Source organism: Anomalospiza imberbis, chromosome 20, assembly GCF_031753505.1.
Source record: "Anomalospiza imberbis isolate Cuckoo-Finch-1a 21T00152 chromosome 20, ASM3175350v1, whole genome shotgun sequence".
Taxonomy (NCBI): Eukaryota; Metazoa; Chordata; class Aves; order Passeriformes; family Viduidae; genus Anomalospiza; species Anomalospiza imberbis.
This window is the reverse complement of record NC_089700.1, coordinates 9,942,620-9,957,145: the sequence shown is the minus strand read 5'-3', so window position 1 is coordinate 9,957,145 and position 14,526 is coordinate 9,942,620. Positions and strand designations below refer to the sequence as shown.

At 50.8% G+C, this 14,526-nt stretch overlaps 1 protein-coding gene across 1 annotated transcript in view; it reads left to right on the top strand.

Moving 5' to 3' along the window:
- Positions 1 to 14,526, top strand: part of ACACA (acetyl-CoA carboxylase alpha) — a 193,408-nt gene that overhangs the window by 122,565 nt on the left and 56,317 nt on the right. The window contains 6 exon segments of the mRNA XM_068210707.1: positions 102 to 226; positions 3,555 to 3,668; positions 5,121 to 5,234; positions 5,836 to 5,925; positions 6,349 to 6,467; positions 13,330 to 13,353. Coding sequence (XP_068066808.1) covers positions 102 to 226; positions 3,555 to 3,668; positions 5,121 to 5,234; positions 5,836 to 5,925; positions 6,349 to 6,467; positions 13,330 to 13,353 — 586 coding nt within the window.

Sequence of the window (14,526 nt, the reverse complement as noted above, 5' to 3'; positions counted from 1 at the left end):
CCTCAAAAAACATGTAGAAAAATAAAGCCACATCTACTAACTTGCAATCCTTGCCACAGAGGTGTTAGGACTGGAAAAGAAATGTGCATTTCTGCCTGCAGGTCACTATGACAAGTGTGTCTTCACCCTTCGTGAGGAGAACAAGAGTGACATGAACGCGGTGCTGAACTACATCTTCTCCCACGCCCAGGTCACCAAGAAGAACCTGCTGGTTACAATGCTCATCGTAAGTGTCTGCTGCTTTCTCTCTATCTCCCTCTCACTTTTTTTCTCTTTCTTTACTTTTTTCTCTCTCTCTTTCTCTCTCTCTTTCTTTACTTTTTTCTCTCTCTCTTTCTCTCTCTCTTTCTCTCTCTCTTTCTCTCTCTCTTTCTCTCTCTCTTTCTCTCTCTCTTTCTCTCTCCTCTTTCTCTCTCTCTTTCTCTCTCTCTCTTTCTCTCTCTCTCTTTCTCTCTCTCTTTCTCTCTCTCTTTCTCTCTCTCTTTCTCTCTCTCTTTCTCTCTCTCTCTTTCTCTCTCTCTTTCTCTCTCTCTTTCTCTCTCTCTTTCTCTCTTCCTCTCTTTTGTCTTATATTTTACAACCATAATGTGGTCTGTTACTGCCAAAAATACATCCAAAGTAGCCATCCACGAAATAACTCTCCAAAGCAAAAAAAGTCATAATTTTCCGAGACCGAAGCTGGGTTTCTTAAATTCTCATTTGTAAGATGTACGGATCCTGGCGTTCTTTCTTCCTGGCTCTCCTTTTTCCCCCTTTTTTTCCCCCCCCTTTTTTCCCCTTTCTTTTCCCCCCTTTCCCTTTTTGGTGTGTGGTGTGATTGTAAGTAACGCTTGCCTTAAGAATCTCATTATTTGAACACGGAGCCATATTTCCTCTGAGGATTCTGGAGTAGCTTTGAGCCGGGGCTGTTCATTTCTCAAGTAATCACGCTGGCGTGATGGAGAGAGAAAATGGCAGCTGTTCACAGCTCAGGCCTTCAATTTTCTTCAGAGTCCAGTCACTCAAGTGTGTAATTACACGGGGGTGCCGGCGAGGCGTTAGCCCTTGTCAGGGAGCTGGGCTGAGGCTTTGCTGCTGCCTTTGCCAATCAGTGCAGGCAGAGCCAGTGCCTGGCTTTAGGTTGTTGTTGTCATCCTGATCATTCCTTGCTGAAACAGGACTGGAACTTTCAGTCTGGTTTGTCACCTCGTGCGGGCTGTGCCTCGCTGCCTCTTGGTGTTGGCTGGGTGAGGAGACCTCAGAGAGCCTCAGAGAGCCTCCCTTGTCCCTTGCTGTTGGGTCATTCTTCCCACCAGTTAGTTCTACTCAAGTAAATGCCAACATCCCAGGGTGCCAGAGCCTGAAGCACCAGGGAGACCTTGGTGGAAGAGCCACTCCTGGTTACCCAGGGCCATGGTGCCACCTCACGGGAGCACAGGGATTTCTCTGCAGTGGGAGCAGGAGCTCAGGAGGGACCCCGTGGTCATCCCTGGCACAGCTGGGTGTCCCTGAACTTCCAGGCACTCCATGAACCAAAAGACCATCACTCCTCCCCTTCCAGCTCGTGGCTCTTCACGTGCTGTGGCACTCTGGGTGTGACCACGGTGACAGCTGTGGTGTGACCACGGTGACAGCTGTGGTGTTTTGTGGGGTCAAGCTGTTTGTGTGGGGTGGGGTCAGGGCAGCCTCGCTGCCTGTGTGGCTGTTATTGATGGATCCCAGGAATCCATCATTAACCGGGGGCTCCGAGGATGCCGTTAGTAATGGTGTTGTGCTGCCATCACTCACCTTTTTTAGCCAGCAGGCACTGAAGGCAGGGTGGGAACTGCTTCATCCTTCATACATCTGTTGAAATACGGTGTGATTTGTTGTGGTGTGTTCCTTTTCTGTGCTTAACTTACGCACGCCCTGGCCTGAGCAGGATGGAGTGGCTGGTGGCACGGCAGGGTCCCGTGTCCTGTCGGATTTCTGTTCCCTGGAGCAGCAACATAACAACACCCAGGAGTTTGTGTTTCAAATCCAGCAGTTCTTGAATTTCTCACTGTCCCCACAGCGTCCTGGAGTGGATAAGTGCACAGAGCTTCCTTTGGGAGCAGTCACACTCGTGTTTGGTGGCCCAGGACCGGCCAGGAGGGGACAGCAGTCTGATCAGAGTTAGGAGCTCAGATGTTTTCTCAGTGGTTTGAGTATGGGCTGTCCCCCTGGGAGATCTGTGTGGTCATTCCTAGAGGTGCCATCGGGCCTGAGTGGGGCTGGAGAGAAGGGGATCAAGAGCAGTGTGAGGGAAGAGCTGTTGAGCCTTGGAATCTCGTGGACTACGAGCTGTTGTGGAGTTATTCACTCTGTGGGACTTCTGTATTATTTGGCTTTGGTTTTTAATTTATTTTCCCCTGGCAGATTTGTCAATCCTACCTGCTGCACAGAGGTTTCCCCTTATCCTTTTCTATTTCTTGGATCTTCAAGTGGCCTATTCTGGTCTGTAGGTGTTTAGGATCTCTTTAAACTTTTAGGCACCAGCTCTTTCTCGTGGCAAATCCCTGTTTCATCTCACATTTCCCTCCTATGATTAATTTATCAAAACAAGCTGTTAAGTGCTGTGTGGAAGAATCACGTTAGAGGCTCCTAGAGGGTTTCCAGCTTCAGGGTGGGAGGGAAGAAGCTCACAAGAAGTGTTGAAGAATGTGGGATTATTCATGGGAATTGATACTATTTTTGGAAGAAAGTCTTTACTGTTGGCATTCTTTTGAATGGATGAATTCACAAGAGTTTTGGAACAGCATTAACACTGGAATTTTATGCTCTTCAGTTTTGTTGTTCTATCCGGCCAGTTTAGGCAGTAAGGTAAGCTTGTGGATTTCCTCAGATCCAGGATTCTCTGGTTAGAAGAAATATTATGGAGTCAGTCCAGTGCTGTGGCAGGAAATACAGTACATTATTCATGGGTTTAGTTAGCTTTGCTTAGCCTTGTCAGAAGAATGACAGATCTTTTATCTGGAGTTGGCTGAAGCTGCACAAAGCTTGGGTGGTTTGTGGCTGTGGAGTAGTGGGGACTTCTGAGGTTTGAGGTGTTTTTTTAGGTGGGTGTCAGGAGGTTCTCTGGCAGTGTAGCTCTGGTCACCCTTCAGGGAGAAGGTTTGCTGACCCCTACATGTTCCACAAGGTGTCTGGCTACAGTTTGAGCTCTCTGAATTTTGCATTGTTGCAAACTTCTGTACCAGAAGGAGAAACTTCTGGTACAAACCTGAAACTGGATAATGGGAAAAGGTTTTCTGGGTCTCTCTGAGAAGTCAGCATTTCTCATGTGTTTGGGTGCCATAACATGTGCTACAAATAGGAGAGTGGGAGACGGTGCCTGTCCCTTCTTTCACCTTTTCTTTATGTGTGTAAAACTGTTGAATGCTGACTATTTGTGTCCTTGTCAGCACAGAATTCCAGGATAATTCAGGTCAGGACTGCTGGGGACGGTGTGGTCCAGCCCTGAGCGTGTGCTCGCGTTCCAGGTTCAGACTCCTTTGGGGGAGCACACGTGATGTTTTCCCTCTGCTCCAAGCATTTCTTGTTCTCTCTGTCCCCAGGACCAGCTCTGTGGCCGTGACCCCACCTTGACAGATGAGCTGATCAATATCCTGACAGAGCTGACCCAGCTCAGCAAGACGACCAACGCCAAGGTGGCCCTGCGAGCGCGGCAGGTGAGGGGTCCCTGCCCGGCTCTGCACAGGCTGCTCCTGCCTGCAGCTCAGCCCCCTGGGAAACCCAGAGCTCCTGATGTTTATTGTGATCACTGTGCAAATGGGGAGAGTAGGTTCCTGTGAGCAGCACTTTGGCAGTGAAGCTAATTAACAGTGATTAACCGTGGTGACGGGCGATGACTGCGGTGCGTTCCCAATCACTGTAATATTTAAATTTAACGTGCGTTCCTTTGTCCCTGCTCCTCCAAGAAGTTTTGTCTGGCTCACACAGGAGTTAATTGTGAGTAGCCCATGGCTTGTGCGATGGAGGAAGTGGAAATGTGTGGCCACTGTGGTTTTTGGTTTTGTCATCTGCAAACCTGACCAGCACAGGCTGCCTGGATTGTGCAGGAACGACATGGATGGACTCTCCTGGTTCCTCAGCTGCCTTACAGTTGTGGATCCACATGTGCAGAGAACAGGGAGAGCCATTTGCACAAGAACCAGCTGTTCTTTGCAGCTGCTAAGGAATTACCACAAAGAATTATGCTGGCCTTTTGCAGGGCTTCTTCCATCCTTGAGCTGCGCTTTGTCAATTTTGTTCTAACCTGGAAATAAGTGGAAGAACTCTGGATACTGTAAATTCTGAGAGTCTGCTACAGAACTGATTTGAATGTCACATAGGCACCCAGATATTGTTGTGAGCTTCCTCTTCGGCAGTTCATTTAACCCTCCCTCTGTTGCCAGGAAGGGGCGAGAGGTTTCCTGATAGCGCTGACCCGAGTCTGATCACTCCTCTCGCTGCACAGTCCCCATCTCCAGCCTAAAGCAGGAAAGCTCACACTTCGGGGGTCTCTCCTTTTATTTCAGAGCTTGGCTATTGAAAATGAACACGGTGTTTGAAGCTGCTCAGTGACCTTCTGTTTCCTCCAGGATTGTGCTTGTGTCCTTGAGCTGTTCCGCTATTGAACCTCCCCACAGCAACTGGGGATGCTGCCGCAGTCCTTGTGTTGCTCTTCCACTTCATTTTCCCTGCAAGCTGCTTCCATTTCCTACCTCTGCATCCTTCACGTTGGGCATTTAATACCTGGCAGTGGTGGCTGTTCCCTCCCCTGGCCAGGAGCAGAGCGTGGCTCCGGCGTGGGCATCCCCACAGCTGATCCCCACCAGCTCTGCTTCCCAATTAACAGCTGGGCAGGCAATCCCCAGGACTGGCAGCTCTGCCCTGCTAAATCACATGCACTGATGGAACTTGATTGAAGCCGTTCCCTTTCTCCCCGGGGAATCGCCAATAACACGAACGGAGCAGACACACAAATGAGGCCGGGGAGGGGAGAGGGTGTGCGGCATCACCCGCCGAGCACGGGAGGGCCTGGCTGCCTCTTCAGGGATGGAGCAGGCTGCTGGAGCTGCCAGCCCCCTGCTGATGGCCCCGCATGGCTCCTTTCTCTGACGTCCCCCGTGTTTCCCCAGGTTCTCATTGCTTCCCACCTGCCCTCCTACGAGCTGCGTCACAACCAGGTGGAGTCCATCTTCCTGTCGGCCATCGACATGTACGGCCACCAGTTCTGCATTGAGAACCTGCAGGTACCCCCCAGCCTCCCTCCCTGCCCCCTGCTTCCTTCTCACTGACCTTCACGCCCCAAGGTCCTGGTGGCTTTAAGCTGTGTTGGTCTGGTGTCCAGCTTTGCCCCGTTTCTTTGTTTTTGTCCCTGTGCCAAGGTGGGGATGGCCTCGTGCCAGTTCTGCACCTTCCTCCCAGGGGACAGCAGAGCAGAGGTGCTGGTTCCTCCCTCTGGGCACCAGGCATGGGGAGATGGAGTGGAGCTGTGCCAGGGGAAGTCCAGACTGGACATTAGGAAAAGGTTCTTTCCCCACAGGGTGGCACTGAACAGGCTCCCCAGGGGATGGGCACAGCCCCGAGGCTGCCAGAGCTCCAGGGGCACCTGGATGAGCTCCTCTCCTATGGTGTTTTCGTTTGAGTCCTGTGAGGAGCAGGGAGTTGGACTCAGTGATCCCTTCCAGCTTCAGGTTTTCTATGGTTTAATATAAAAAAGTCATAGTCCTTGATGTACAACAGGAGAAGCTTAGGAATCAGAACTAGCCAGGCTTGATTTGGGGCTTTTCCTTTTCTGCCCGATTCTGCAAGACACACTTTTAAACCCCTGCTTAATGTGATCTCTCCTAGAAACTCATTTTGTCTGAGACATCCATCTTTGATGTGCTTCCCAACTTTTTCTACCACAGTAACCAGGTGGTAAGAATGGCAGCTTTGGAGGTGAGTTTATTCCCGTTGAAAAAAAATGGTATTTTTAATTTTTCTGTGGATTTGGTTTGTTTTGAGCACTGTCTGCAACCGTTCTGGGCAACCCTGCAAGATCCAAGAGAGCTGTAGGTTGTGTGGCATTGGGCATGCTTAGAATCTGGCATTTAACAGCATTAACATTGATAATTGAGTGAAATTTCAAAATCAAGTTACATTTGTGTGGAGACTGAGGTGGTTGAAGGCAGAAAGTGAGAGTTCTGTCAGAGGACAGGATCACAATCCTGATGGCTCTTGCCTTCCTCAAAGAATAAACTCTGGTTGAATTAGAGTTTATCTAGCTGCTCAGGTGCAGGCATGCTTGTCTTTGAGCTCTGAGGGGTCTCTGGGGTGCTGCCTGCCCTGGGGCAGTGCGGCTGATGGGTTCTGTGCCCCCAGGTGTACGTGAGGAGAGCCTACATTGCCTACGAGCTGAACAGCGTCCAGCACCGCCAGCTGAAGGACAACACCTGCGTGGTGGAGTTCCAGTTCATGCTGCCCACCTCCCACCCCAACAGGTCAGATTGCCTCTGCAGCTGGAGATTTGGGAGGGGCTCGTCCTGCCCTGGCAAGGGGAGCTTGCACAAGGGCTGCTGGAGAAAGGGGGTTCCTTTGGGCGTGATCGTTCTTGTGTATTTTTTGGGTTTTAGCTTTAGTTTGGGTTGGAAGTTATCTCTAGAATGTCAGTTCTGGCTGATTCCCGAGCCTTCCAAAAGATGCAGTTCCAGACAGAATAATCAATTAATTGGAAGTTTAATACAGAACAGTCAACCAGTCTCTGTTCCCTTCCTGCCAGCCCTTTCTGACTGCTTGTGTGGCTCTGCTCCTTCCTGGCTTGCCTGGATAAGGTGGCATCTTTTGTGGCACACGATTTTTTGATGGAGCAGGCCGAGATGAGAGTTTGATACAAAATGCTGGGGTTGACCCAGTCTGATTTTCAGTTTTGCATTCCTTGTGACTACGACCGAAAGCATCAACTCTTGATGCCTCCTCCTGGAGAGGAGGGTGGCATCTCTACTTCATTTCAAAAAGCAAAACCTGATTACTAGAACTTGCAGCAACATTGAATCAGAGTGGTTTGGGTTGGAAGGACCTTAAAGCTCATCTCCTCCCAAGCCCCTGCTGCTGGGGCAGGGTTGTTTCTGGGTCTGTGGGGTCAGCCCGTGCCGTGCGTTCCCCAGGACGGTGTTGGAGCTGTCCCTGGGGTTGGTCCCTGCTGGCTCTGAGGTGGCAGTGAGTCCCCGCAGCCACCGGGTGCCACTGTTGGTCCGTGCCGGGCCCTTTCTGCCTCCTTTGTTCCCAAACATCGCTGCCCTGATCTCATTTCTGGTGGGGTCCGGTCTCGCTTCGCTGGGAATCCATCAGTACCTTTTATGAAATGGTTTTCAGGATCTGGTTTGCTGGAAATGAATGGCTGTCCCCAGCCAGCCCCCAAACCACTCCTGCTACAAATGGGACATGTGTCTGGGCTCATCTGGTCCCTGCATTGCTAGAATATTTGTACATAATTGCATACTATTTTTAGTACCCCTTTATAATGTTCCCTTCTCCCCTTCATTCTTCCTCCATTTCTTCTCTGCTGGCCTCAGTTGCCTTTGTTGCTCAGGGATTTTTGGCCTGCCAGTGCTCTGCTCTGTGCACAGGCTTAATCAGACATGGTCAGCTGGGAGAGGAGAGATGTTCCCTGCTCCAGGAGCAGCTCTTTGGCCTGAAATCTCCTCTGCCCTTACACTGAGTTGGCTGGGACAGTGTTCTGGGCTCAGCTCTGCTGCTCGGGCTGCTGGCAGGTGCAAAAGGCACAGTGTCCCTTGAGGGAGCAGGCTCAGGGGCAGGCTCAGCTCCTTGCAGGTGCCTCCAGCTGCCAGTGATGAATATGGCTCCTGGTGCTTGGGGCAGCTTCCTGCTCTCCCTCTGGGGTGGCTGGAGGAGCCCAGGGGCTGGTGGTGGCACAGGGTTTGAGGAGCTCTGAAGCCACACCTGGTGTTAAACCCAGGACATGGAAATCTCAAAACTCTGAGATTGTCCTGCTTAAGTCTTCTCTGTTGTTCTTGACCACGGTCTGTGTTCATCGTGTGTGCTTTTCTGTATCTTTTGTAGCACAAATTCTTAGGCTGGAAAGCTAAAAATGCATTCCAAGGGCAAACCCCAAGGCCAAAATATCCCAGAATGTCCCCGGAGGCTCTGCAGGGCTGGTGGCCCAGGAGCAGATGCCAGGGAGCCCTTAGGAGAGCATTCCCTAGAGCATTCCCTAGAGCTGCTGTTATATGATGCCACACATTTTTCACCACCGCCTCAGATATTTTTAAACCCTGGTCCCTTTGTGTCAGATGTCTGTGAACCTTTGAGAGCCCAAGTTTTATGGAAGCAAACATTCATGTCGAGAAAACAGCAAACTGCTAATGGTTTAAATTCTAATTAGGATTTAAAATTTGTATTTAAATTCTTCGTTATTGCTATTTAACCCTGCTATGCCTTTACTTAATTGTGGCAGAAACAATCCCAGCCTCTCCCTCTGAGCTGCCTGATCACAGCTCGGGCTCAGACTTTGTGGTTTTGGCCATGGAAGGATTGCCATCAGCTGCCCACAGGGAAGCAGAGAGGACAGAAAAGCTGTTAAATCTGCTGACAAAGTCACAGAAGTGCAACCTGCTCCTGGTGGGTTTTGTGGGCAGAAACTGTTTGGGGAATTATTTGTTTAAATTAACAGCAAGCATCCTAATGCAAGAATCCCCACTGAACAGCAAGGGAAAGTGAGGGGAAGGAAAATAGCTTCTAATGGGAAGCACGGAGGGCTTTGTGGGTCCATCAGCATCCCTGTGCCCGTGCAGGGCAGATGAGGAGTGCAGTGTCACCATCTGGCAGCAAATGGGGTTTGGGAGCCCTCTCCATGCAGAAATCCCATCTGGAGGCGTGGATCCAGGGCAGCTCTGGGATGCCAATGGCCACGGGCTGCACAGGGGGCTGCAGAGTGCCATCCTTGCCTGGGGACGAGCTGCCCTGCAGGCTGCCAGCGTCCTGGGGAGAGGGGAGGCAGGGGGAAAGGAGCCCTGCTCCGGGCTCTGCTCTGCTGTGTGTGTTGTGCCAGCCCTGCTGCCGTGGGCAGAGGGGGCAGAACTGATGCTCAGAGGGTTCAGCTGCCTTTGTGAGCACGGCAGCCCAGGTGACAGACCCTGAAAGGCCTTTCTGAGGTGCTCATGAAACAGGCCTTGCCTAATCTTAGCTTCAAATCTTCTGTTCAAAGAAACATTGTGTGTCGAGGAGAGGGAATTATAGTGCTTTTTCAACAAAAGTGTTTCTTTCTAATCCCCTCTCCTCTCCTGCTTTCCAGCAGCCTTTCTTATGTCTGAAGCTGTAAGGTTTAAATTAAACTGGGACATTGTCTGCTGCAGCCAGCTCTTGGAGCCTGCTGCTGCCCTGCTCCTTCTCCCCAGCTCCCCCAGCCAGACTGCTCAGCTGCTGGGGGATCCCCCCTTCCCCTGGAACAGATGTGCTGCAGGATCAGGAGAGAAGAGCTCGGAGATAAATGTGCTCCCACCAAACAGATCCCTGGTTTTCTCAGAGCTGGATGTGTCCCCTGTGTCAGATGCTGGCAAGGAGACTTAGAGGTGCTGGATATATCCTGATTTTGGGGTGTGGCAAGGATAGCCCAGGGCTCTGCCTTCTGCTTTGTTGAGCCCCAGGGGAAACTGAAATACAGCCCAGCCTGGTTTTGGTCCCTGCTGCCTCAGCCATGCCTTCCCAGCCCCTCTGGGCACTGAGCCCACACCGTCCCTCTGTCCCATGGAGCACCCCCAGCTGCCCCACTGGGCCTTGGGATGTCCTGGATCAGGGTGTAGCACTGGAAGGAGGAGGCAAGGAAGGGTTTAGCCCTGCGGGTGAAGTGTTGATAATGAGGCAAGTGTGACTCTGGGGGCTCCACAAAGGAGATGTCTGCCAGCAGCACGCCCTGGCTGCCTCTGGAGCCAGGAGTGCACACTCCACAAACAGGGATGCAGAGGCAAAAATGCCTTGTGTGGCTTGGATTCGTTCCTGGGGCTGCAGCCTGTTGTCCGTGGTGCTTCCAAGGGTGGAAGTCAAGGCTAGGCGTGAGTTGCTCTGCATTTCATCATCATCATCATCACACCACAGAATGGCCTGGGGTGGAAGGACCTTAAAGCCCATCTCATTCCCCCCTTGCAGTGGACAGGGAACTTCCCACTAGTCCAGGCTGCTCAGAGCCCCATCCAAGGGTACTTCCATCAGTACGAATGTCTCAACTCCCTTGTGCTTGGTTTGGCCTGGAATCTCCCTGGAATCTCCTCCCTCTGTGCTTGTGGATGTTTGTTCATGCCCCACCTTGGACTTTGGTGTTGCTGATTTCAAGGCCTAAGAGTGGTGCATGCTCTCTCCTTTGCTGTCTCCTGATGTTTTATCATCTATGGGGAGTTTTGGTTGTTCTTTTTTTGTCAGCCTCTTCCTTAGCTTGGAGGTAGAAACCATTTGGAAGGCTGAAATATCCCTGGTCCCAAACAGGGCTTTTTTAAGAACCCCACACTCACTCACATTTACAGCAGTGTGTACAGGCATTTTTTCCTGCTATCATTTTACAATGATCTACTCATAAAATGTCAATTTCTGACAAAGTGACAGCATTTTCTGTGGACTATTTGCTGGAGCAGCCTCTGGCATCAACCTTTGGATGCCAGGAGTGACCCAGCCGTGGGCTCTGGCCCTACCTGGAGCCCCAAAGGGATAACTCATGGGGTGTCAGGCAGCCTGAGGTCCCCTCCTCGTTGTGAGAGTGGTTTGTACAGGGAGGGAGGAGGGGAAGATGATTCCAGGACACCTGTAAATCCCTGCAGCTCGGGGCTGAGGTTTGATGTTAATTAGGCAGCAGGCAGCAGTAATGTGCTGCCGTTCCCTTGGCTTTCCTGCCTCGGAAAGGGCAAAATCTTCCAGCAGAGCAAAGAAGGGGCTGTGGAAGGGGCAGCAAACTGAATGGAACGAGGATAATTTTATGCAAATTGGACTTCTGTAGCAGATTCAGCTCGGCTGAATCACAGAGGGAGCAGAAGAAAAGGGGAAGAAAGAGGGAGAGGAAAAACCCAATCAAAATGTATGGTTTGAGGCATGTTTCGCTGCCTTCTGGTTAGGTTCTTCTGCAGAAATGAAGAAACATAAGAGGAATGGCACTGGTCAGAGCCAGTGGAATTGCTCTTTCTCCTGTGGTGCTGCTGTTAATAACTACAAGTGGGTTATTGAGCCAGCCTGGGCTGATTCTGCTCTGCTGCCTCATTTCCAAAGCTTTGCCCTGCGCTGGCACTCGCCCACAGCTGAGCTCTGCATGCCTGCCCATGGCGTGGGGGAGCTCCTGTTCCTCACAGAAAAAGGGGAGGAAAAGGAGGAGGGGGCACAGGGAACCGAATTCAGAGTGCCCAGAGGCTGCAGGAGCAATGGAGCCAGCGGGGCTGCAGCAGATCCCTGTCAGGAACATTTCCAGGCCATCCTGGGAGCTGAGGAGGGATCAGAGGAGGGCTGGGGCTGGTGTTGGGGACAGGCTGTGAGCCTGGCCCTGGTGCTGCAGGGGGCTCTGATGTGGCCCTGGCACAGAACCAGGGGATGGTTTGGGCTGGAAAGGACCTTAAAGATCTTTTATTCCACCCCTGCCATGGGCAGGGACACTTTCCACTGTCCCAGGCTGCTCCAAGCCCCATCCAACCTGGGCACTGCCAGCGATCCAGGGGCAGCCACAGCTTCTGTGGGCACCTGTGCCAGGGCATCCCCTCCCTCACAGAGAGGAATTTCTCCCTGACATCCCGTTTGAACCTGCTCTCTTTCAGTTTCAATGCACTCCTCCTTGTCCTGTTTCCCTCCTTGCCTCTCCAGCTCCGTGTGGAGTGGCAGGAGAAGCTCCCAGAGCACAGCACCAGGGTGCCCTTCTTGAGGCTGGACTGAACATTTGTTGTGCTGTTTTTTCGTCCCTCTCTTTCCTGAAAGCCTTCCAGGGACGGCTACAGGAGGGTTCCTGCTGGGGGTAGGAACTGCCAGTCCTCTCCAGACTATTTTTTCCAACTGAAGTAGATCACATGCAGCTTTCCCACTCTTTGCCAAGCTCAAAAAATAGTCCCAAGCCCCTGAGGGCTGGAGGCCCGTTCTGTCCTGACCACAGGCTCTGCAGCACAGGGTCTGTCCCCCCCATCCCCCCCAAAAATTAAATATTTGTGGTTCTTACACCATGACAGATATGTTTTTAGGTATTTTTTCCCCATATGGTTTAAGGAGACTATGGGAATTTTTTGTGCCTCAGTAATGCACCCAACACATCACCTTGTAGTGAAGGTGACTCTGCTGTGGCCAAACCAGTCTGGGACAGGAGCAGGGCAGTGTGACCGTGGAATACACTGGTCATCAAGCACTGGGACTTTGTGCTCAGCAACTTGGGGTCTTGCCTATGGGCTAGGATGCCACAAAAGTTTGTGGCTTCATCTCCCGAAGGGAAGGGGGTGAGTGCCCACTCACACCTTCCTCAAAGCTCTCCTTTCCATCTTTTAATTCTTGCTAATCCCTTTGCACAAGCCTCCGGTGTGCAAGGACCTTTTTTTTTTTTTTTATTTAATCTGTGCTACTGTGCACGTCAGATCCCAGCCATTTTTCCATCCTGCATGGAGCACTCTCCTGGCTGTTGCTGCTGCGGGCTGGGCTGTGCTGCTGCTCTGAAAATGTGCCCCTCGCTCCCCTCTGCCTCGTGTGCATCACTGAGCCCTGGGCTGCACGCAGATCTGGGGAGAGCTGGGCTGATGTTCTGAAAGAATTGGTAAAGTTTTCCCCACATTAGCCTTGAGGTTGTTCTTTTTTGCCTTGAGGTTGTTCTTTTTAGCACTGAATGCTGAAAATGCAGTGTGTTCCGTGGTGCTGTGTGTGCTTGCTTTGCCCCTGCCTTGTGGGAGCCTGTGCGTGGGCTGCTGCTTAGCCTGGAGGTTTGGCACTGAGGATTTGGCTTGTTTTCCTCAACCTGTTGCAATTTTCCTGTGTGAGATGGTATTTTTTTTTTTTCTTTTTGCATCTCTGCTGTTTGCTGCTCTGTCAGGGGGTGCAAGCTCTTGCTCTGCACTTGGTGTGTGCAAAGGGCTTGCAGTGGGGACCATGAAAGGTGAACAGGAACGTGGGGTCCCTTGCAAATGCCAAGCGTTTTCCTGGGATATTCCACTATTTTCATGCTCCCTGCACCAGGCTGTGCCCCTGGTGGATTTGGGTGGTGGCAGGCAGCTCTCCCTGGCAGCTGACAAATTTGGGACAGTCATTTGTGAAGATGTTGCTGGTTGTGTGCATCAGTTTGATGATGGTTCTTTATGATGGCTTTCACTAACCAGTCTGTGACTAACTGTGCTTGTTTGATTTCAGAGGGAACATCCCCACGCTAAACAGGTACAGTACTCGTCATCTTCTCCAATTTCAAAAGCCACACTAGAAAGAAGGAGCCTAATCCTGAATGTTTTAGCATGTTTTGTTGTAGTGCCCTTCCCTTTACTTGGGAAACTCTCAACCATAATACTTCTTTTACCTTCCCTTTTCCTCTCCCTTTGTCTAAAACATGTTCTCAGCTTCTCTAAAAAAAAAAAAAAAAAAAAAAAAAAATATATATATATATATATATATATATATATATATATATATATATATTTGCATGCAGCAAATCAAATTTGCTGGGTGACTCAGCTCATCTGCAGTGTGTTACACAGCAAAGTGCTGTCCTAGGGTCTTTTCTGGCACTGGATTCCCAGGTCTGAATCCCAGAGGACTGACTCTGGCAGGGTGTCACAGCGGCCCCAGGCAGTTCCTCCCAGCCCAACCTGGTGCTACCCTGGCTTCTTGTGCATAGCTCAGAATTTGTCAGGGCTGTTTCACCTCCCTCACACCAGAGATGAATCTACATCTCAAACAGCTGACAGCATGTTTTGTTGTGGTTTGGACACTAATTTTTCCTCCTGTGTCTCAGTTGAAAAGTATTTCTTGTTTTAAATAATACATGAAAAATGTCTGCTGTCTTTTTGCTCAGCTCCTGTTCTGTGATAGTTTTTGTATTAGTTGTAAGAATGTACACCAAGGCACTCCCCTCTTTCAAAACGTGAATACCTATTATTTATTACTGCTTACAAGCCTGTTTAGGGAAAAATAGTAAAAATGGGCTTGGAAGTCTCATGGCTCTTAATCAGAGATAAATTGCAGAAACAGAGAGTGACTTTAGGCATGGAGAGCTATTAATCACACTGATGATACTTTAGACTTGTTAACACTGTACTCAGGGCTGGATCACAGTGGGTTTGGTGTGTGGAAAGGAGGAAATCCCAGCCAAGCTGGGAGGTGGCTGTGGCAGGAGTGCTCAGCCAGGTCCTGGCCCTGCTTTTCAAACCCTTGCACCTCACAGCTCTGAGGCACCAGGTCTGGTGGGGAATCCATTCCCTGACTTTTTTCCCCATCTCCTCCAATGTTGGCAGCAGAATGAATGTGTCCCCAAGCCCAAGGAGAGCGAGTGAGGAGCGTGTGGTCCCTGGGCCAGCTCCCTGCTTGGGTCTCTGCAGAAGTGTCACCACCTTGCAG